Genomic DNA, 25483 nt, shown 5'->3' with positions numbered 1-25483 from the left:
TAATTCTGCTCAATATTAATTTTATCTCTTTATTTACATTTTCAGCATTTAGCAGACGCCTTGATCCAAAGTGACTTACAATAAAGTTACAGTATACAGTCTGAGCAATTGAGGGTTAAGGGCCAGCAGCAACCTGGCGGTGGTGGGGCTTGAACCAGCGACCTTCTGGTTACTAGTCCAGTACCTTAAGCACTAGGCTACAACTGCCCACTCTTTATTAAAAGCAGTAAATTGTGCAGTTCTAATAAGTTGTTAATGTTTAGATGTTACAATCAGACAATTAGAAGTAGGCAGAGTAAAACATCAACATTATTTTACTATTTAAACAAACAAATGCAAAAAAACCAAAAAAAACTAATGTGAACAAATGTGCATGTTTTTAAACTATTTTGTTTTGAGTCTAATTACCACATTTGTTTTTCAGTCCTTTGTTATTGTTGGATATTCTTATTAAAATCACAAAGCTGGTCCTGACTGCTTCAGTTCTGGATGTGTTAAACTTTATAAAAAGTCCTTGTTGCTTTTGCAGTTTAGTTAGTGAAGCTTCAGGTGTGACGCTCCGCATCGTTCATGTTCATGTATTTCTCAGTTTAGTACCATAACAGCGATTTAAACCCTAAAGTGTGATCGTTAAACAGCTTTACACCTGACTTCAGTACATAAATACTTCAGAAGTTCACGTCTTGTTAAAAACTCGACCGTCAGTCACACTCAGTTGTGTTCGCATTACGGTGAAGCTGATACACTCTCACACGTAAAACGAAACGGATATTTAAAGACACAGCGCTCCCGTCAAAATCAATCCTGTTATATTGCATGTACATTTATTTACGTCAAATTTTTAATTGCCACGAACCTCATGCGGGCCGGTTAGGGATGTCTCGCGGGCCGGATGTGGCCCGCGGGCCGTACAATGCCCAGGTCTGCTCTAGAGGAATTCTTTTCAGCATGGTGGTGGAAAGCGTACGAACACAGATCCCGCTAGTGTCTGGCACTACTCTAGAAAATGGAGAAGGTATGTGATCACATCTGCACAGATGAATGCCAGGATGGATCCACCATGCCAAGCAATTTTCCCCCGCTGGTTGGCCAGAGAGAACATTGCAGCCAATGTGGATGTTGGCCTTCATCCTGCCCAGGATTGTTACTACTGAAGTAACAAATAAATATTTATTATGTCTCTGTGCACTAATTTTCTTTGTAGTGTTTTTCATTGTGCTAACATAGGTGAAATTTACTGAACATCACACATCAGTGTTTATTTGATGCTCTGTAAGGGATAATCATATGATAGCTGTGTGTATTGTTTTGGTGGAAGGAAGCAGTTTTGAGAAGATAAAACATGCTTTTGAGTGCTGAGAATTGTATAGTCCTGAGAAAGTAGTTAACTCTTTTTAGCTTGTGTTTAGAGTTTTGAGAAATCGAGCCACTGTATCTGTATATGTGTTCAGACATTTCAATAAAACAGTAAACTTTTAGTGTCTTTTTTAATTAGGTTTTCTATATAATACGCTGAAAAAACAAAACTGATGACAAACAGTAAGCATTCCATTAGAACTAAGATCATTATGCAGGGACAACAATTCAAGTACCTTGGTGCCATTATCAGTGAAGCATGTTCAAAGACGGAAATACTGGCTAGAGCTGCACAGATTGAAGCCCATTTGGAGAGACAGGAACATTAGCCTCAGAACAAAGTTGAACCTGTGTGCACTAGTTCTATCTGCGTGCACTAGTTCTATAAATTTTCCTATATGCTTGTGATTCGTGGACTCTCACAGTAGATCTCCAGAGAAGAATCCAAGCAATGGAAATGCGATGCTTCAGAAGAATTATAGGTATCTCTTATGAAGACTGTATACCAAACGTAGAGATCAGAGAGACTATTAAACAGCACGAAGAGCTCCTTACCACAGTGAAGAAGAGGAAACTGAGATGGTATGGCCATGTGACAAGATCTGTAGGGATCTCAAAGACTATTCTTCAAGGAACGGTGCCAGGCAAAAGGAGACAAGGCAGACAAAGAAAGACATCCGCAGACAATATAAGCAAATGGACAGGAAAGAGCTTTGCACAAATGCAGGCGTTAGTGCACGACCGGCAACAATGGAGAGATTTGGTAGTATGTTCATCAGTACAGCGCCCCCACAACCAATCCAGGTTACAGGACCAGTAACCAGTGAGTGACCAGTGATATAATACCTTCATTTGTTACCAGTTCACCTGCTTATTGTGAATTGTTGTGTAACAACATAACTGTCATAAAATTTGCACTCATTTTGGCCCAATTCCAACCAGAGATGTTTACAAGTCACAAAATACGAGTCCGAGTCAAGTCACGAGTCTTTAGGCTAGAGTCCAAGTCAGGTCACAAGTCTTTAGGCTAGAGTCAGAGTCAAGTCATGAGTCAATATAATCTACACAAAACATATATTGGAAATGTAGCATATAAACAAATAATATGTAAGTTCCGATAAAAACAACAATAGATTAGCAACTGTATTTTGCCATTTTACTTTGTGCCTTTACTTTCCTAGGTACCAGTTAAAAGCTTATGCTGACGTTTTGTTTTCATTGCAAATTACGGCACAGTGGCCAAACACAGCAAAAAAAAATCCATAATACTGCTTACCTTACCTTGTTCCAGATGCTATTAAATTTAAAAGCGTGTGTCCCATTAGGAATAGAATCCGTTTTTTTTGTAAATGTGCTTATAATTAAAAACCTCCAAACTTTTCCCGTTTTTTTCAAGCGTTTCATTGACAATCATCTGTGTGACGCTGCAAACTAAATACATGCAAATAACAGCATTTCTTACTAACAATTAAATTCAGAAAGCGGTTCTTACAATCATTAGTGCCAATTCTGTAGGAGCGTTCCATTCAGATTATATTACTGTGAAGTGCACTACGTAGGGTATTCCACCATTTTAAGTATTAAGCGATGCTTTATCACTGTACCGGAGGCTGGCTGGAACATTTAGCCATTGTGTGCGTTGCAGTTTAAAATGGCCGGAACATTATTAGAGAGCAGAAAATGACACGATCAGAATGATGTTTGATCATATATATATATATATATATATATACAGTGTATCACAAAAGTGAGTACACCCCTCACATTTCTGCAGATATTTAAGTATATCTTTTCATGGGACAACACTGACAAAATGACACTTTGACACAATGAAAAGTAGTCTGTGTGCAGCTTATATAACAGTGTAAATTTATTCTTCCCTCAAAATAACTCAATATACAGCCATTAATGTCTAAACCACCGGCAACAAAAGTGAGTACACCCCTTAGTGAAAGTTCCTGAAGTGTCAATATTTTGTGTGGCCACCATTATTTCCCAGAACTGCCTTAACTCTCCTGGGCATGGAGTTTACCAGAGCTTCACAGGTTGCCACTGGAATGCTTTTCCACTCCTCCATGACGACATCACGGAGCTGGCGGATATTCGAGACTTTGCGCTCCTCCACCTTCCGCTTGAGGATGCCCCAAAGATGTTCTATTGGGTTTAGGTCTGGAGACATGCTTGGCCAGTCCATCACCTTTACCCTCAGCCTCTTCAGTAAAGCAGTGGTCGTCTTAGAGGTGTGTTTGGGGTCATTATCATGCTGGAACACTGCCCTGCGACCCAGTTTCCGGAGGGAGGGGATCATGCTCTGCTTCAGTATTTCACAGTACATATTGGAGTTCATGTGTCCCTCAATGAAATGTAACTCCCCAACACCTGCTGCACTCATGCAGCCCCAGACCATGGCATTCCCACCACCATGCTTGACTGTAGGCATGACACACTTATCTTTGTACTCCTCACCTGATTGCCGCCACACATGCTTGAGACCATCTGAACCAAACAAATTAATCTTGGTCTCATCAGACCATAGGACATGGTTCCAGTAATCCATGTCCTTTGTTGACATGTCTTCAGCAAACTGTTTGCAGGCTTTCTTGTGTAGAGACTTCAGAAGAGGCTTCCTTCTGGGGTGACAGCCATGCAGACCAATTTGATGTAGTGTGCGGCGTATGGTCTGAGCACTGACAGGCTGAACCCCCACCTTTTCAATCTCTGCAGCAATGCTGACAGCACTCCTGCGCCTATCTTTCAAAGACAGCAGTTGGATGTGACGCTGAGCACGTGCACTCAGCTTCTTTGGACGACCGACGCGAGGTCTGTTCTGAGTGGACCCTGCTCTTTTAAAACGCTGGATGATCTTGGCCACTGTGCTGCAGCTCAGTTTCAGGGTGTTGGCATCTTCTTGTAGCCTTGGCCATCTTCATGTAGCGCGACAATTCGTCTTTTAAGATCCTCAGAGAGTTCTTTGCCATGAGGTGCCATGTTGGAACTTTCAGTGACCAGTATGAGAGAGTGTGAGAGCTGTACTACTAAATTGAACACACCTGCTCCCTATGCACACCTGAGACCTAGTAACACTAACAAATCACATGACATTTTGGAGGGAAAATGACAAGCAGTGCTCAATTTGGACATTTAGGGGTGTAGTCTCTTAGGGGTGTACTCACTTTTGTTGCCGGTGGTTTAGACATTAATGGCTGTATATTGAGTTATTTTGAGGGAAGAATAAATTTACACTGTTATATAAGCTGCACACAGACTACTTTTCATTGTGTCAAAGTGTCATTTTGTCAGTGTTGTCCCATGAAAAGATATACTTAAATATCTGCAGAAATGTGAGGGGTGTACTCACTTTTGTGATACACTGTATATATATATATACAGTATATATACAGTGTATCACAAAAGTGAGTACACCCCTCACATTTCTGCAAATATTTCATTATATCTTTTCATGGGACAACACTATAGACATAAAACTTGGATATAACTTAGAGTAGTCAGTGTACAGCTTGTATAGCAGTGTAGATTTACTGTCTTCTGAAAATAACTCAACACACAGCCATTAATGTCTAAATAGCTGGCAACATAAGTGAGTACACCCCACAGTGAACATGTCCAAATTGTGCCCAAATGTGTCGTTGTCCCTCCCTGGTGTCATGTGTCAAGGTCCCAGGTGTAAATGGGGAGCAGGGCTGTTAAATTTGGTGTTTTGGGTACAATTCTCTCATACTGGCCACTGGATATTCAACATGGCACCTCATGGCAAAGAACTCTCTGAGGATGTGAGAAATAGAATTGTTGCTCTCCACAAAGATGGCCTGGGCTATAAGAAGATTGCTAACACCCTGAAACTGAGCTACAGCATGGTGGCCAAGGTCATACAGCGGTTTTCCAGGACAGGTTCCACTCGGAACAGGCCTCGCCAGGGTCGACCAAAGAAGTTGAGTCCATGTGTTCGGCGTCATATCCAGAGGTTGGCTTTAAAAAATAGACACATGAGTGCTGCCAGCATTGCTGCAGAGGTTGAAGATGTGGGAGGTCAGCCTGTCAGTGCTCAGACCATACACCGCACACTGCATCAACTCGGTCTGCATGGTCGTCATCCCAGAAGGAAGCTGACGCACAAGAAAGCCCGCAAACAGTTTGCTGAAGACAAGCAGTCCAAGAACATGGATTACTGGAATGCCCTGTGGTCTGACGAGACCAAGATAAACTTGTTTGGCTCAGATGGTGTCCAGCATGTGTGGCAGCGCCCTGGTGAGAAGTACCAAGACAACTGTATCTTGCCTACAGTCAAGCATGGTGGTGGTAGCATCATGGTCTTGGGCTGCATGAGTGTTGCTGGCACTGGGGAGCTGCAGTTCATTGAGGGAAACATGAATTCCAACATGTACTGTGACATTCTGAAACAGAGCACGATCCCCTCCCTTCGAAAACTGGGCCTCATGGCAGTTTTCCAACAGGATAACGACCCCAAACACAACCTCCATGATGACAACTGCCTTGCTGAGGAAGCTGAAGGTAAAGGTGATGGACTAAACCCAATTGAGCACCTGTGGCGCATCCTCAAGTGGAAGGTGGAGGAGTTCAAGGTGTCTAACATCCACCAGCTCCGTGATGTCATCATGGAGGAGTGGAAGAGGATTCCAGTAGCAACCTGTGCAGCTCTGGTGAATTCCATGCCCAGGAGGGTTAAGGCAGTGCTGGATAATAATGGTGGTCACACAAAATATTGACACTTTGGGCACAATTTGGACATGTTCACTGTGGGGTGTACTCACTTATGTTGCCAGCTATTTAGACATTAATGGCTGTGTGTTGAGTTATTTTCAGAAGACAGTAAATCTACACTGCTATACAAGTTGTACACTGACTACTCTAAGTTATATCCAAGTTTTATTTCTATAGTGTTGTCCCATGAAAAGATATAATAAAATATTTGCAGAAATGTGAGGGGTGTACTCACTTTTGTGATACACTGTATATATATATATATATATACAGTGGGGCCAAAAAGTATTTAGTCAGCCACTGATTGTGCAAGTTCTCCTACTTAGAAAGATGAGAGAGGTCTGTAATTTTCATCATCAGGTACACTTCAACTATGAGAGACAAAATGAGAAAAAAAAATCCAGGAAATCACATTGTAGGATTTTTAAGGAATTTTTTGGTAAATTATGGTGGAAAATAAGTATTTGGTCAATAACAAAAGTTCAACTCAATACTTTGTAACATAACCTTTGTTGGCAATGACAAAGGTCAAACGTTTTCTGTAAGTCTTCACCAGGTTTGCACACACTGTAGCTGGTATTTTGGCCCATTCCTCCATGCAGATCTCCTCTAGAGCAGTGATGTTTTGGGGCTGTCGCTGGGCAACACGGACTCCACAAATGTTCTATGGGGTTGAGGTCTGGAGACTGGCTAGGCCACTCCAGGACCTTGAAATGCTTTTTACGGAGCCACTCCTTCGTTGCCCGAGCGGTGTGTTTGGGATCATTGTCATGCTGGAAGACCCAGCCACATTCCATCTTCAATGTTCTCACTGATGGAAGGAGGTTTTGGCTTAAAATCTCACGATACATGGCTCCGTTCATTCTTCCCTTAACACGGATCAGTCGTCCTGTCCCCTTTGCAGAAAAACAGCCCCAAAGCATGATGTTTCCACCCCCATGCTTCACAGTAGGTATGGTGTTCTTGGGTTCTTCTTCTTCCTCCAAACACGACGAGTTGAGTTTTTACCAAAAAGTTCCATTTTGGTTTCATCTGACCACATGATATTCTCCCAATCCTGTTCTGGATCATCCATATGCTCTCTGGCAAACTTTAGATGGGCCTGGACATGTACTGGCTTAAGCAGGGGGACACGCCTGGCACTGCAGGATTTGAGTCCCTCTCGGCGCAGTGTGTTACTGATGGTAGCCTTTGTTACTTTGGTCCCAGCTCTCTGCAGGTCATTCATCAGGTCCCTCCGTGTAGTTCTGGGATTTTTGCTCACCGTTCTCATGATCATTTTGACCCCACGGGATGAGATCTTGACCCCAAGGGAGATTATCAATGGTCTTGTATGTCTTCCATTTTCTTACAATTGCTCCCACAGTTGATTTATTCACACCAACCTGCTTGCCTATTGTAGATTCACTCTTCCCAGCCTGGTGCAGGTCTACAGTTTTCTTCCTGGTGTCCTTCGACAGCTTTTTGGTCGAGTTTGGAGTCTGACTGTTTGAGGCTGTGGACAGGTGTCTTTTATACAGATAACGAGGTCAAACAGGTGCCATTAATACAGGTAACAAGTGGAGGACAGAAAAGCTTCTTAAAGAAGAAGTTACAGGTCTGTGAGAGCCAGAAATCTTGCTTGTTTGTTATTGACCAAATACTTATTTTCCACCATAATTTACAAAAAAATTCTTTAAAAATCCTACAATGTGATTTCCTGGATTTTTTTTTTCTCATTTTGTCTCTCATAGTTGAAGTGTACCTATGATGAAAATTACAGACCTCTCTCATCTTTCTAAGTAGGAGAACCTGCACAATCAGTGGCTGACTAAATACTTTTTGACCCCACTGTATATATATATATATATATAGTCATTTTATGCGAGTCATTAGTCGAGTCCAAGTCATTTGAAACGAGTCCGAGTTGTGTGCGACTTACGTGTGTCGAGTCCCCATCTCTGATTCCAACTATTTTGAGTGTAATGCAGGAATTAAATGTAAAAAAAAATTTTCATATTTGCAATCTAGTTGGTTATCCAAAACATCCAAAAATAATTTTCTCCTACTTATTATACATTACCTTTGAAAGATTCACGAGAATTAACACATCACAGATTTGTGTTTCTTTGCATTTTACAAAATGTCCCAGTTTTTTTTAGGAAATTGGGTTCTCAATGTCTTCTCAAATAATGAATCAAAACAAATCATTAAAATGAAATGTTGTTTTTGATGTTCATGTGAACATAAACATCAGCTTTAAAAATAAACTCAATGACAATGTGGCCAAGACTAGAATAGACAATGTTGGTTTCAGCACTGGACAGCTCCTAAATAGCAGCCATCAACTAATGCAGTTACTTCATTTTTTATTCCTGTGACCCCTGAGACATTAAACCTGTTTAGGACACTTCCCCTCTGACACACAGATTTATAGATGCAACGTTTGGCATTTACACACACACACACACACACACTCCCTGACGTTTTAAGACCTGTGGTCCATTATTCAATAACGTCACTGATGTCAGCAATGGCAGCCCAGTCACTATGGGGCTTGTGCTTAAACCTAAACATTTGGGACACAGTGTTTACTTGATGTGTTATAATCCTCTTGTGCAAATGCATTATAATAATATTTCAGGAAAAAAGTGTAACTTTATTAGTTCCTAAGAGAATTGTGCTCGCATGATTTTAAATAATAAATCATTATGAAATGATCTTGATTCAGATTATCTAGAATTTATATTAATTAAATAATCAGTCCAGTATTAATGTCTTATTTTATAGGTTAGCTCAGGGCAAATTAAAAACCTTATGCCTAGTTTGCTAGATTACTAATGAATTATTTATTAAGACACTTTAACACATATTTGCATATATTTTTATTGTTGCTATTACCAAAACCCCAAGCACCTTTCAAAACCTTAAAATGATTTACCCTATAATCTTGAGGATGTTGTAGGCATATGCCAAAAAGAAATACAAAATCACAAGTGCACCATTTGGAGAAGAGGATGTGTTAGCTACATTATTCAAAAGAGTGGTGTGTGTTAGCTACAGTATATAAAGAGAATGTGTTAATTACAACATTTGAAAGAGAGAGCCCACAATGACTCCGCAAAGAGTGTGCTAACTACAGTGCTGTGAAAGTGAAGTGAACTAATTGTTACCTAAATAAAGGCAGCTGTCCAGGTCCTGGTGCTGCAAAGCACCTCAACAGCATCTTAATATCACAACCATGTTTAACTGTTAATACTTTCTTAATGGGAAATGCTGCATTTACGTTGTGCCGAACATTATAAGACACAATGTCCATAAAGCTCAAATTTGGTTAGCAGTACCTTCCTTCTTGTTAAACATCTTTCATATTTTAAAGTCATGAACACTGACCTTAGTTGAGGCTTGGGACATTTGCAGATCCATAAATTAGGCACTTTTTTTTCTTTTTGTGACATCCTGAATGGATTATTGCTATGGCCACTCTAGCTTTTATAAAACATATAAAACCATGTCTTTATGATTTTTAAAGCATAAAATGTAATTTATTATTTTACATTTTAACTGTTATTATTTCATGCCGCTAAGGTGGCACAACGGTAAAACAAGCTAGCACACCAGAGCTAACATTTTGAACTCGTTGGTCGAAACTCAGCTCTGCCATCTGGCTGGGCTAGGCGGCTATATGAACAACAAATGGCTTGTTGTTCATACAGGGAGGGAATAGCCAGATAGGGACCTCATAACTGATGCAATTACAACCTCTGCTGGCTGATTGATGGCGTTTGCACAGAGGGAAGGAATAATGCGATCAGGGTGTGGCTCTCCATGCACAAAGCTGATCCACATATGAACTCACCTTGTGCAGGTGAAAAGGGGGCGTGTGTTAGTTTGCTCACCTCAATCGGGGCGGAGTTCAGCATCTGTAGAGAGGAAGCATAACGCAATTGGATGCGCTTAAGCTCAGGAGAAAAGGGGAAAATGCATTAAAAAAACTATTATTATTTCATTTTATACACATATTACATTAAATGATGTGGATAAAACATCTGAAATTAATAATTATAAGGGATGCTCACATACTTTTGGACACATACTGTATTTTGTGTCCAAAAGTACTTCAGTAAATGAAGTAGAGTGCATTTTACAGCACTGTATTGAATTGTGTTTATATATTTGTCCTCCAGTATTGTTTGATAAACTTGAAAGTTAATTCTGCTACTTTACAACGACTATGCATGAAGGGCAGAAAATTAGAAAGTACTAAAGTGTATATTTTTGTGTAATTATATAAAATCCCAACAAAAGTCACACTTGAGAATATAATGGAATGTCTTTTAAGATGACAACAAAGGGGAAGAGTTGGCACTAGTTGGCAAAACAGTATTAATAAAGGAGCTTTTAATGTGCATGGTTTATACGTTGCCCACTGCAGTTAGTTCAACACAGATGGGCCTTCAGGCTTACGCAGCTCTTTTTTACTTCCCCACAAGACTCTGAGTAAGTTGATCAATCTCTCTGCTCATTCTCTCTTTCCTCATCCTCTGTTGCAGAATCTGAAGCAGGAATGGTGACAGTAAATCGTTGTCTGGATGCTGCCAAAGCCTGCAACGTGGACGACACATGCCAGAAGCTGAGGACTGAGTATGTGTCTGCATGCATCGCCCCATCAGCGAGAGCAGGGCCCTGTAACCGCATACGCTGCAGCAAAGCGCTGAGAAAGTTCTTCGACCGCGTGCCACCCGACTATACACATGAGCTCCTGTTCTGCCCGTGTTCAGACACAGCGTGTGCTGAGCGCCGCCGCCAGACCATCGTCCCCACATGCTCGTATGAGGAAAGAGAAAAACCCAACTGCCTGGTACAGCTGAGCAGCTGCGAGGAAGACCTCGTGTGCAAGTGAGTACATCATTAGTATGAATTATTCTCACAAAATGATAGGTGCTTTTGTTTTAGATGGTACCAGTTTAGATGTGACCTTAAATTTACATAAATTTAGCATATGCCTCCTTCCGATATGTCAGTAAAAAGTTCTACCGGTGATGAATTCTGACAAACAACCCCAAACAACCCTCACCCTATGTAACTTTCTACAACTTGTGCTGGCACTCTAAAGCAGACAGCAGGAGTTGCTTATCTTCCTCATACGTTGCCAGTTGCACCTGTTGAGTGCTTAACAAGGCCAGAGGTGGGCTAGCATTGTTCTGCAAACCCTCCCTAGCACCCTTCAGCAACAATTAAGTAAAATTTCAGTATTTTAGTAAAAGATAATAATTGAAGTGAGTACATCTCATTTTATATCAGAACAATTACAATTTTTTATTTGCATATTGGCTAATGTCACATTTGTATTGCAGTAGGGTAAAGCTTTGGCAAAGTTACGCTAAAATGTTAAGCTGTGAGAAAGCAAAATGCTAATGGCGCTCAGGTAGCGCAGCGGTAAAACACTAGCACACCAGAGCTGACATTTTAAACTCATCGATTAGAAACTCAGCTCTGCCATACGGTGGGGCTGGGTGCCTGCAAGAACAACATTGGGCTTGTTGTCCATACAGTGTGGGAAGCCAGATTGGGACTCTCTCATGGCTGATGCAGTTGCGACCTCTGCTGGCGGAGACGGTGAAAGAGTGCGTTGATCAGGGTGTGTCTCTCCGGTGTGTACAAAGCTGATCCACATATGAACTCGCCTAGTGTCGGCTACTGCATATGTGTCGGAGGAGGCGTGTGTTAGTTTTGTTCTCCTCTATCGGAGCGGGGAAGCATTAGACAATCAGGCAATTGGACGCACTAAAATAGTGAGAAAAGAAGGGAGAAAATGCATAAACAAAATATATAAAAAAAGAAAGAAAGCAAAATGCACACCACAACCTTGACCAGGATTAATTGGGTTGTGAAAATATAAACGAATTTATGGTAAGCCACCACTCTTTTAGCTACTGGCAGCCTCACCACAACAACAGGGGCATTACTAATCCTTTAATTTTAAACTTTAAACTTGATACAGACAAATATGTAGTACTACACAGGAAATGTGTTCGTTTGTTATGCAAAAGAAATCATGATGTCATAACTTTATCATAACATTTTTACACTTTAGTTTTGTAATTCGCCACCCATCTACATACATGAGCACATTTAAACACACATGCCAAATTCCAGATGACCTCCTTTTTACTACATGTGCTCACATTATTAACATAATACAATTCAATTAAAGATCATACATAGTGTACCGTATGTTTGCCAGAACAACATTTAAAATTCCGTATGTATTTATTTGAAATTTTACACTTTTACTGTTACTGTGTTCAAAAACCTCTTTAACCACTTTGCTTCTAACACAGGACATTATTAGCTTATTAAACAGTAACAGTAAGTCAAGCAAGCAATTTTAGACACATGGACTATGGACTTTCTGGAAAGCATTAACATAAAGGCCTGAAAAATTGAATAATAATAGGAAGGTAATAATCCCCTCTTCCCCAAATTCAATGTACTTCTGTGTATTTTAAAATGTATTTTATATCTCATAAATCAGCAATTCTGTCTCCAGTGATTTCCACTTCACATATTTTATAGAAGCCAACATTACTCATATTACTCAAACTGACATTGTGAGAGCACAAACGGGACTTTAAATGTTTGCACAAGTATAATTTATTACAAAAGTTTATTTCTCACTGGTATGGTGAACTAGAGAGAGCAAAAGAAGTCACTCCTCAAGGCTCTTAGTGGATTTAATAGTGACTTTGCAGTGTTAAGCTCAGGTTCTCGCCCCTTAGTCTTTTCATGTCAAAAACATGTCAACCACTGAACAGATGGTATTCGAGAAGTGGAACATTTCTAAAAATGCAATGACACTAAAATGACAGTGACTAAAACATGTTGTATTGGTATGAATGTATCAAATACTGCAGAGCTGTTGGTATTTTCAAACACTCCCGTGTTAATACTGGAAGAAGAAAAGTGATCTTTTTAAAATTTAAAGCCAGCAGTGCCCTGTAATCAGAAAGTGAACACTGACAATAAAAGACAAAGGGAAGATTAACACGCACTGTGCATGGTGCCCAGGTGGCGCAGCGGGATAATCTGCTTGCACACCAGCACAGAGATTCTGAACTCCTCGGTTCGAAACACAGCGTTGCCACCGGTCGCCTGGGTGCCATCTAGTGGGCATAATTGTCAGTGCCTGCAGCAGATACAGTTCTGCTAGGGCGGGGTGACTGGACTATGTGGGTGGGGTCTGTGTAAGGACCCTGACTGGCAGATAGAGAGGCGCCTGTGCATAAGTGAAAAAGGGTTTCGCTAAGGGCTGCGTGCATGAGGAGGCATGAGCAGCAATATACACACCTCAACTGCAATCAGGGATCCCCCAGCAGCGGAATAATATAAAAATAAATAAATAAAATGAAACACACACACACATTGTGCATTAAAAATGTTCTTTTATGTAACTGTATACCTACAATGAATGATAATAAGGTCTGTGTTCATATCATGCTAGTGTCATTGCAGTGCTGAGAATGGTTTCCACCATGGCTCACAACATGGGGGTCTCTGTCAGTTGATAAACTGGGTACATAAGGTTGATAATGTGTAGAGAGCACCAGATGGTCTAGTAAAATCACTAATTTTTATATCCACAAAGCTCAGCATTATTGTAAGTCTACTCTGTAAGCTATGAACGTAAGACATTCTACACACAATACCCCATGATGACAAAGTGAAAAGTTTGTTTGAAATTTTTGTAAATGTATTAAAAATAAAACACAAGAATATAACATGTAAAGTATGTAAGTATACACAGCCTTTGCCCTGACACTCAAAATTGAGCTCAGGTGCATCCTGTTTCCACTGATCATCCTTCAGATGTTCCTACAACTTGATTGGAGTCCACCTGTGGTAAATTAAGTTGATTGGACATGATTTGGAAAGGCACACACCTGTTTATATAAGGTCCCATAGTATACAGTGCATGTCAGAGCACGAACCATGAAGTCCAAGGAATTGTCTGTAGACCTCCGGGACAGCATTGTATCGAGGCACAGATCTGGGGAAGGGTACAGAAAAATTTCTGCAGCATTGAAGGTCCCAATGAGCACAGTGGCCTCCATCATCCGTAAATGGAAGAAGTTTGGAACCACCAGGACTCTTCCTAGAGCTGGCCACCCGGCCAAACTGAGCAATCGAGGAAGATGGCCAGAGCCCAGACTTGAACCTGATTGAACATCTCTGGAGAGATCTGAAAATGGTTCTGCAAAGAAGAATGGGAGAAACTGCCCAAAAATAGGTGTGCCAAGCTTGTAGCATCATACTCAAAACAACTTGAGGCTGTAATTGCTGCCAAAGGTGCTTCAACAAGTATTGAGCAAAGGCTGTGAATAATTATGTACATGTTATATTTTTGTGGTTTATTTTTAATACATTTTCAAAAATTTAAAACAAACACTTCACTTTGGCATCATTGGGTATTGTGTGTCAAATTTTAAGGGGAAAAATGAATTTAATTCATTTTGGAATAAGTCTGTAACATAACAAAATGTGGAAAAAGTGAAGCGCTGTGAATACTTTCTGGATGTGCTGTATTGTCAGACAACACAACAAATCAGAACAGGGGGTTATTTTTAATATTTCTGTGTAAGTCAGACTCTGAACAGTGTGCTCGGTTGTCAAAACATGTCCACATGAGTTTTATCTGTGTGTTCCAATTTCCTTTCACCTTTAAAAATGTATGTGTGTGGGTGGCTGCTCTAAATTGCCCCTAGGTGTTAGTGAAAGGGTTTGTGTGTCATGCCACAATCCTGTCCATGGTGTGTTCCTGCTTTCTAGTCAGTGTCTTGGTAGGCTCCGGTCGCAAGGCAACACTGATTACAGTAATGCAGTGTGACAGATTTGATCTTCTGGGAAATGGTAACTGTTCACAACAGAAAAATGTCATTATTTATACATTTTGAACTGCTGTATCCTGATCAGAGTCGATTTGTGTAGTATGCTACATGAAAATAATAGGTGCAAACTAGAAAGGCAACTTGCTCAGAGGTCCACTTCATAACAAAGCATAATCCATACTGTGCATGCTTTTAAGAGTTGAAGGAGCACATTGATGGAACAGACTCAGGGAGGAGGTGACCAGATCAGAGGTTCAAATCCGGTTCTTCAGAACCTCAGTGTTCTTTGCACTGTTTCTACCCACTGTGACAATACGAGTCAATAGCAAAGCCCACAAACAGAAATACAAATGTGTTTGTATAGCAGAGATGGGGACGCACACAGTGACTTCAGACTCGACTCGGACTCGTTTTAAATGACTGGGTCAGCAACATTAGTTATGTGTGACAATCATATATATATAATCATTCTGATCGTCTCATTTTCTGCTCTCTAATAACGCTACGGCCGTCTTAACCCACAATGCACGCAATGCCTAAATTTTCCAGCCAGCTTCCGGCATAGTGATGAAGCGTCGCTCCCTACTCCCTACTTTGAATTTGAATTTGATTTCAATTATTTAGAGGCCAGACTGGTCAAGGGGCCTGAAGGCAATGGCAGCATTCCAGCATTTTGTAAAGTCTGCCATGTCGCTGGTGACAAATGGGAATAAAAGAAGAAACAGGTCAGAAGTGCCAATGTATATGTCTGTATGAGAGAGACAGTGAGAGATGAATAGAAGAATAAGAAATGTGTTTCAGGATAGCAGGACAGAACTGATCAGTCAACCACTTCTGCAATGACAGCTGGTTTTAAAAGTCTCAGTGATTGGTTTTGTACCACCATATGCTGGTGGAAAGGTGCATGTCTATATATATATATGTAAGCATTCAAAGAAGCAAAATTAGTAAGAATATCCTTTAGATCTCAGCTTTGTATTTCAGTGTGCATTATATGTTCTTACTTAATGGTTTATCTTTGTAGTTTATCAAATGTTTCCAGAACCTAATTGGTTTCTATGATGCCTTGTTTACTCTGGTAAGTTATTTTCAAGGCAGGACTGTTTTTTTGTATGAAAACTTTTTATTAGTTCAGTGACTTATTGGGTTTATAAGCAAGTTCTTAAGTTTGTATTTGTAAGAAAGTTTATTATCATGCTTTTTTGATTTTGGTGAAGTGATATTGCTTATTGAGTCAGTCATTCTTAGTCTCTCTCTCTCTGTTGTATTTAACACATTCTGTGTTAAATGTATTTTACAGTAATTGTAGTAGGCAAATGTTGCATACGGGGGCCTCCTCTTTCCTTATTAGATACAAATGAGTAGGTTGAGTAGGTTGAGTGTGTCCGATACGGCAGCTTGTATATAATGTTTTTTCTGTACGCTTTTCCAGAAAGGTATTTTGCTTAATAGGGCAAATTTCATGCAGTTTATAGGGCAGTTGTAGCCTAGCGGTTAAGGTACTGGACTAGTAAGCAGAAGGTCACTAGTTCAAGCCCCACCACTGCCAGGTCGCCAATGTTGGGCCTTTGAGCAAGGGCCTTAACCCTCAATTGCTTAAATTGCTTAGACAATATATATTTAGATTTTACATTTTTGGCATTTAGCAGATGCTTTTGTCCAAAGTCTAAGCAACTGAGGGTTAAGGGCCTTGCTCAAGGACCCAACAGTGGCAACCTGGCAGTAGTGGGGCTTGAACCAGCAACCTTTGGATTACTAGCCCTATACCTTAACCACTAGGCCACAGCTGTTCCACTATACAGTCCCACTTACATTATTGTGACCAATATACTGTCACAATAATGTAAATCACTTTGGATAAAAGTGTCTGCTAAAAAGAATGTAGTTGTAGAAATGAATGTAGAATGTAGAAATGTAGTTCCATGAAACACCTTGACGGTGCGGCTTGGACACATCGTCAGTGATGAACCCACAGTCATTGGGTGTTTGTAAAGTTTACTGTTGGCTAGTGAGTTCCATTCTTATTTCCACTGGTTTTGTATGTATGATGTTGATAGAATGAAGATATCAGAGGGTGGGAGCTTGAGGTCTCTTGTCTGTTCATTTGTTTTTCTTCTTGCTAGCTGATCTACTTTTTCATTTTCTGTTATCCTGCAGTGACCGGGATCCAGAAGTATTTTATGTCAAAGTTGTGCTCTGTACGTTTGTGAGTTTTTCCCAAAATGTTTATGATGGTTGGGTGGAGTAGAGTATGGGATTCCAGAACTTGCAGGCAGGATTTGTAGTCAGGGAATATCAGTGCTTTGTCTGTTTTGGTAGTGTCTATGTAGTCTAAAGCCTTTAGAAGTGCATAAGCTTCGGCTGTAAAGGAGGAGCTGTTCTGTGGTAGATTTACTTTGTTTGAGTATCTGCCAGCTACAATCACCGCTGATACTTGAGTCTCTGTTTTAGAGCCATCCATATAGATAGCTCAGTGCATTGGAAATGTGCATTTTCTCCAACCATAATGAATTTTTGGTGATATGTAGCTGGGTGGGTGTCTATTTTCTTGTTATGTGCGATGTCCAATATAATGCCAGGTCTTCGTATTTTCCAGGGTGGGGTGGAACAAAGGAGTGTCTGGGATATGCTATTCAGTTCCAGATTTACCCAAGTAGAAATGCAATGATAAGTTTATATTTGTGTAATAGAGATATGTGTGGCATGTGTGCTGGTTGGATGATGGATGTGTTTTCATGATTCCCCCAGGTCTCGTTGGGCCCAGTTCAAGCATGACTGCCAGCCTTCAGAGCTCACTCCCAGTGGCTGCCAGCAAGAGAATTACGGCGCCTGCCTTATCGCATACACTGGCCTGATAGGTAAGAACCTAAATTTTGAAATAATTTTATAATCTTAAGAGACTGACCAAATAAAGGCTGATTTACAAGCCTGTGAAAAGTCTTTGCCTCCTTGCTGATTTTTTTTATTTTTGCAGATTTAGCACATTTCATTGGGAACTAGATTTAATATGTCAAGGACAACAAAAACAAACACAAATTATAATTTCATTTATTAAATTAAAAAAAGTAATCCAAGACTAGGGATGTAATGATACACTCTACCCACGATGCGATACAATTCATGATACTGGGGGGTTTTTTTTATGACAAAGTTTCCTTTTATTATTTCTCTAAAAATTAAATACAGTATTTGTGCTTATCTTTTATTTATCTAAATAATGAATGCCTTTTTATTTCTGAGGTAGGTACAAACTACGTATAATAACTAAACAATAATGCTTATTGTGTAAAAAACTGAAATGAAATTTAAAAACAAATCCAACATTATATAAATAAATGAATAATACAAATAAAGAAAGTATCCTCACATAAATAAAATTGGCTGGAAAATCCCCTACCTGACGACTTTGTAAAGTGCCGTCAACCAGGCGAGGTGAATAGCACCAGTGCATTCTGCTGTTTAAAGTGAATATTGATTCATCCTAAATGAATAACCAATTCGAATCAAAACTGTCTTGTGGTGTATCGTTACATCCCTATCCAATACCAATTACCCATGGTAACAATAGTCCTTTTAGCTAATTAATCAACCAAATTAATCAACCAATAGTTAGATTTCATTATTAATTGGGTTGCATTCTTCTAAACAACAGACTTGATTACTATTAAAACTGTTTAATTCAATCATCACTTATAGATTCTATATCTTAATAGGAATAGGTCTTACAAAGCTCTTCCAAAATTCATTTCAAAGCACTTATCCAGGAAGTCACAAAAGATTACAAGGTACACAGAGAGACATATTTCAGTATGTCCCATTAAATCTGGCAAAAAGGTAATATATCATTCCTTTATATATAAAAAATGTTTTTTTTTTCTAATTAAAAATCATAACATCAGTCAAACGCAAAGATGGTAATGTAATAGTGCGCGGGTTCTTTAATGCTTTTTATTTCACTCACTGTATTTGGAAAAATCATAAATTCTGTGCTCTACTTATTTATTTATTATTATTTTAACGTCATGTTTAACACACTTTGGTTGCATTCATGACAGAAACGATAGTTACTTGTTACACAAGATTCATCAGTTCACAAGTTTAATGTCAAACACAGTCATGAACAATTTTGTATCTCCAGTTCACCTCACTTGCACGTTTTTGGACTGTGGGAGGAAGCCCACGCAGACACAGGGAAAACATGCGAACTTCACACAGAAAGGACCCGGAACACCCCACCTGGGGATCAAACCCATGACCTTCTTGCTGTGAGGTGACAGTCCTACCCACCAGCCCCTGTGCTCTACTTGAAATTTCTGATGGAAAATGTTATATCATCAGTTGGTGATCTGGGTCTAAAGCTTGAGCACAATTAACCACCAAGACAAAGCACAAAATTAGGTCAAACTCTAAATTACTCAAAGAAATAAAATAAAGGTTTTGCAGTGGCGCAGTTCCCACATGAATCTCCTTGCAATGCTGTGGCAGGAACTTCATTTGACAAGTCATGCTCAAAAGCCTTAAAATGTGGCTGAACTAAAGCAATTCTGCAAAGAAGACTGAGCCTAAATTCCTTCATAGTGGTGTAAAAGACTGATCTCCAGTTAGTTACTGCATTTGGTTTCTAATGTTGCTGCTAAAGGTGGCACAGCCAGTAATTTAATTTAAAGGGCAATTACTTCTCATGTGAAAGATATATAGTGCTCTTTACAATTATCCACCCATAAAGGTGAGTTAAAGGGTTATAGGAAATTCAGTTTTTGATGAATTAGATTAATCTCACAATGACAAATAAGGAAAATCAACCAACCTTATTTAAAGTAAATATATTCACAAAAAAATAATCACGTTTAGAAAAACCATGCCTGCAATTCTTAAAAAACAAAATGTAACAAAGCGTTTTTATTTAGCATTAAAGCAAAATAAATTATTTGTCTCTGTTCAACATGGGAAGGACAAAAGAACACAATTCAAATAAGGTACAAGTGTGTTTACCTTTATAAGTCAGTGAATAACTATAAAACATCTATTCACCTAAAAATGCCCATATCTACAGTTGGGACATTTGCCTTTAAAGAGGTGTTGCATGATCTTTGTCCTTTAGTAAATACATTATTTTCACACAAGCTGCTAGTACTCTTTTTGGCCCTCTTTATATGAGGTTCTGGGTTATTCATAATAATTGTATAAAAACTGGGCCACTATGTGCCACTCACATGTTCCCGGACGTATCTGAACTTTTTTTCACACTGCCCGAGACCTGTTGATTGGCAACCTCATGTCTTGTAACTACTAAACAACCTTATTATGTAGATTCAGTATAATTTATTATTAAAACTAATCTGCTCTAACAGTCCACAATATCAATGATTTTTTTAACAGATGATGTTAAAACGATGTTTTGCTTCATAGGGCATTTAAAGTTTGTCAGCTCTGGTTTAGCCCTTAAGGGGTCAATGTAGTTTGAGGAAAAGGGGCAGGGCATGGAGACAGATGAAAATGTAGACCAGCAGAGGAAAACAGCGTGGCCTACTTCTTTATTATTAAAGTGCTATGCTGTGAAGTGCACTGTAAAGATGTTACACTGTTGTGTTAGAGGACAAAAGAAATTGATGTCTTCAAACTAGTCCATCTCAGGCCACAAAAAGCTCAAAGTGCAGCACTTCTATTTTCTATTTTTTCAGCTCTCATTGCAGTCAAGATCCCCTCTGCACAAACAATAGAGACTAAACTGGGGTTCTCTAAAACACATGCTCACATCTCTAAGGGCCACCTCCTTGTTTCTACACACACTGTCCATTTTATCAGCTCCACGTACCATATAGGAGCACTTTGTAGTTCTACAATTACTGACTGTAGTCCATCTGTTTCTCTGCATATTTTGTTAGCCCCCTTTCATGCTGTTTTTCAATGGTCAGAACCCCCACATGACCACCACAGAGTAGGTACTATTTAGGTGGTGGATCATTCTTAGCACTGCAGTGACATTGACATGGTGGTGGTGTGTTAGTGTGTGTCGTGCTGGTATGAGTAGAAGACACAGCAGCGCTGCTGTAACACCTCACTGTCACTGCTGGACTGAGAATAGTCTACCAACCAAAGGTATATCCAGCCAACAGCACCCCGTGGGCAGCGTCCTAGAAGATGACCAACTCAAACAGAAGCAATAGATGAGCGATCGTCTCTGACTTTACATCTACAAGGTGGAGCAATAAGGTAGGTGTTTCTAACAGAGTGGACAGTGAGTGACACTGTATTTAAAAACTCCAGCAGCGCTGCTGTGTCTGATCCACTCATACCACCACAACACACACTAACACACCCCCACCATGTCATTGTCAGTGCAGTGCTGAGAATCATCCACCACCCAAATAGTACATGCTCTTTGGTGGTCCTGTGGTGGTCCTGGACCATTGGAGAACAGGGTGAAAGCAGGCTAAAAAATATGTAGAGAAACAGATGGACTACAGTCAGTAATTGTAGAACTACAAAGTGCTTCTATATGGTAAGTGGAACTGATAAAATGGACAGTGAGTGTAGAAACAAGGAGGTGGTTTTAATGTTATGGCTGATCGGTGTAAATCTGTGTATGTGTTCTACATAAATAATATATCTTTACTTGCCGTCTGCCCTCCCACACATTGAAGTGACAGTGTAGAAGATGAAGTGATTGTCTAAAAATGTGTAAAATTATGTAAAAGTGGGTTTCTGACAGGTAAAATGAAAGAACACATTCACACAGAAGTATTGTAGACCAGTAATTATAAATTCCTTTATTTAAATCTATTTCTTTTGACTTTCTGTCTCTTTTTCTGCAGGGACCACTATCACTCCAAACTACTTGGATAACTCTACTTCTAATGTGGGCCCATGGTGCTCGTGTGTAGCCAGTGGGAATCATATGGAGCAGTGCTATGATTTTATTGGCCATTTCCATGACAACATCTGCCTCAGTAAGTCCATTTTACATAAGGATATTGATCGAAATATTTCTTTAAGGTATCCTTAATAGCACACAGTCCTACAGGAAGAGTCAAACGTTTACATTGCCATGGGCTTGAAGCTGCCATGCGAAAAAAGCTCCTGCTTTAAAATCAGCACCTTAATGTTTAACTGAGGTTTATTTCTATTGTAAAAGCTTCTCATTTATAGCAGATCTGTATTATGTTGGTTCCTGGATACCAACTAACCATCTACACATAATTCCTCTCAGCATTAAGTCAAGTCAAATTTATTTGTATAGCACTTTTTACAATAGAAACTGTCTCATAGCAGCTTTACGGCACCCAGGACCAACAGAACAAAAACAGGACCAACAAACCATTATATTATGATGGAATAGAGACACAGACATGCACCCAAAATATTATATGACTGTTCTGTGAAATTTTCTCAATATAATTCTTATGGAAATTTTGGTGGTAGAAATAACTTGTTGGCCTTAATGACGAATGTTTATGACATTTGCCCGTGTCAACTGAGCCCTTTAGGAAACAAGAACATAGTGAAGAATCAGATTGTTCCTAATCTTAATGATGGGAAACGATTTTGTAAATACATTTTATTACTTTTGTTTATTGTTATGTTGATATTCTAATTTACATTTAGGAACAGTGGCAGCCTAATGGGTAGGGCTTTATAGCTCTATAGGTAGCTATCAACGAAAAGGTTGAGAGTTTAAATCCCAGCTCTGCCATGCAGCCACTGTTGGGCCCTTGAGCAAGGCCCTTAACCTTCCCTGCTCCAGGGGTGCCGTATGATGGCTGACCCTGCGCTCTGACCACAGCTTTCAAACAAGCTGGGATATGCGAAGAAAGAATTTTGTTGTACTGTACATCTTTATATGTATATATGACAAAAAATGCATTTTATAACACTGGCCATAATGGTATAGCAGGTGGGCATGATTCTGAAGCAGTCACCCATTGACCTCCACAGCAGGTGGACCCATTAGAGATAGGTCTTTGCATGGATTTTTAATGAGATTATGAAGGTCTTTGCAAACACTAATTATAAAGTGCACTAAAAGTGAGTGTGGATACACCCATTGACTTTCCAAATCCTTCCCTGTTTAAAAGGAAGTGTTCTTTAAACAATTACAAACCATATTTAACTCATTTTAAAAATAAAATCTCTAAAATACTGTATGTTTACTATCTGATTCAGCTCGTTCTGAGGTTTTCTTCTAGTTGCATTTGTGTTCTTTAATAACAGCAATACATTACTTGGCTCCAATACAGATTCTAGCCTTTATATATTCATGATCATAGCTGCAAATTCCTTTAGCATATAATTACTCTGGCTGTATGGTTTAACTGCTAATTATTATTTAGATTTACGTCCTGAGAATTAATTTTATGCCATACTGCAGTCTGATATGAGAGAAGCGTTTATGCCATGCAAAACATATTTATTTTTACCATGTGTCATTTACTCTCAAAAGTTTTAGGCATACAAGCTTTTATTTATGGTTATAACAGGTACACATTATTTACACAGCACACCTGAAGGATTTTCTGTCTTCCTAATTACATTAAATGTGCTATATAATGGATATAGTGCATAGTTGTAGCACACTCATTTGCCATAGTAATGAGTATGGTATTAGTATAGGAGCATGATTTGCAATGTGAATGCTGAACAGACCAGGGTCATAGAAGATATGACATGTCTGCATTGGTTTCTCCAGGATACTTTAGTTTTCTTTAACCTCCAAGAAAGATGCAGCAGGTAGATCAGCTAGTCTAAATTATGTGTGAGTGTGTCTGCACTGAAATAAAATGACTCCCTGTCCAGGGTGTTTTCATGCTCTGTGCACTCATATCCTCAGGTTGTGCTGTGTGATTTATGGTCTTTGCACTGTACTAGCTCCAGTTACAGTCAGTGGAAGTAGGTAATTGCATAAGACTATTTTTATATGATCTTTATTGCTTCTGGGACATTTATTCCTGACTTCTTTATTAGCACATTTAAAAGTTTTATGATTAAACAGGCATGTCTCTGTGTGAAGAAATGCTGAAAAAGTAGCAATAACTAGGCAGTAATAGGAATCAATGTGAGGAAATTTGTCAAATAGAAGCTTCACCTAAGCTCAGTGGAATGAACAATGTACCCTGTGGTATAGCTAACTGAGGCCATCATCATATACACTGCTGACAACTCTGTGAATGTCTGATCTGCACAAAGTCTGTATTCATGTCCTGGTATCACTGCTATTGTATTTTAATTGTTGCCAGTGCATACATTAGCGCTTTCGCTTATTCTTCTTACCTTTTTCCTTTCTTTGTCTCTTTGTCATGTGGAATCTGGAGATCTAGGTTTCTGAGTTAGCTAGTGTATTGGTTTGGGTCTAAGCGCTGACTCTGATGTCTCAGTAATTGCACGTAATTTGGCTCCCTGCAGTAAACCTAATGGTGTGGAAAGAGCTGGAAAGAAAAGAAAAGATCAGTGTATTTTATATATTTTATATATATATATATATATTATGGCAAGCCAAACAGGAAATATATAGCAAACACTGATATATATGGAATGAAACTCGATATATATGGAATAAATACTGATATATATATATATATATATATATATATATATATATCAGTTTTCATTTTATACTGTACAGGGAGGGCCATTTATATGGATACACCTAAATAAAATGGGAATGGTTGGTGATATTAACTTCCTGTTTGTGGCACATTAGTATATGGGAGGGGGAAAACTTTTCAAGATGGGTGGTGACCATGGCGGCCATTTTGAAGTCGGCCATTTTGGATCCAACTTTAGTTTTTTTCAATGGGAAGAGGGTCATGTGACACATCAAACTTATTGAGAATTTCACAAGAAAAACAATGGTGTGCTTGGTTTTAACTTAACTTTATTCTTTCATGAGTTATTTACAATTTTTCTGACCACTTATAAAATGTGTTCAAAGTGCTGCCCATTGTGTTGGATTGTCAATGCAACCCTCTTCTCCCACTCTTCACACACTGATAGCAACACCGCAGAAGAAATGCTAGCACAGGCTTCCAGTATCCGTAGTTTCAGGTGCTGCACATCTCGTATCTTCACAGCATAGACAATTGCCTTCAGATGACCCCAAAGATAAAAGTCTAAGGGGGTCAGATCGGGAGACCTTGGGGGCCATTCAACTGGCCCACGACGACCAATCCACTTTCCAGGAAACTGTTCATCTAGGAATGCTCGGACCTGACACCCATAATGTGGTGGTACACCATCTTGCTGGAAAAACTCAGGGAACGTGCCAGCTTCAGTGCACAAAGAGGGAAACACATCATCATGTAGCAATTTCAAATATCCAGTGGCCTTGAGGTTTCCATTGATGAAGAATGGCCCCACTATCTTTGTACCCCATATACCACACCATACCATCAATTTTTGTGTTCCAACAGTCTTGGAGGGATCTATCCAATGTGGGTTAGTGTCAGACCAATAGCGGTGGTTTTGTTTGTTAACTTCACCATTCACATAAACGTTTGCCTCATCACTAAACAAAATGTTCTGTG

The 25483-nt window shown here is 39.4% G+C and overlaps 1 protein-coding gene across 1 annotated transcript in view; it reads left to right on the top strand.

The window, feature by feature from the left end:
* Positions 1-25483, top strand: part of gfra4a (GDNF family receptor alpha 4a) — a 50095-nt gene that overhangs the window by 14993 nt on the left and 9619 nt on the right. The window contains 3 exon segments of the mRNA XM_062996362.1: positions 10629-10974; positions 17712-17821; positions 21779-21913. Of these exon segments, the coding sequence (XP_062852432.1) occupies positions 10629-10974; positions 17712-17821; positions 21779-21913 (591 nt within the window).

The sequence above is a fragment of the Trichomycterus rosablanca genome, chromosome 5 (assembly GCF_030014385.1).
Source record: "Trichomycterus rosablanca isolate fTriRos1 chromosome 5, fTriRos1.hap1, whole genome shotgun sequence".
NCBI classification, from domain to species: Eukaryota; Metazoa; Chordata; class Actinopteri; order Siluriformes; family Trichomycteridae; genus Trichomycterus; species Trichomycterus rosablanca.
This window is presented reverse-complemented; position numbering and strand designations above follow the sequence as displayed.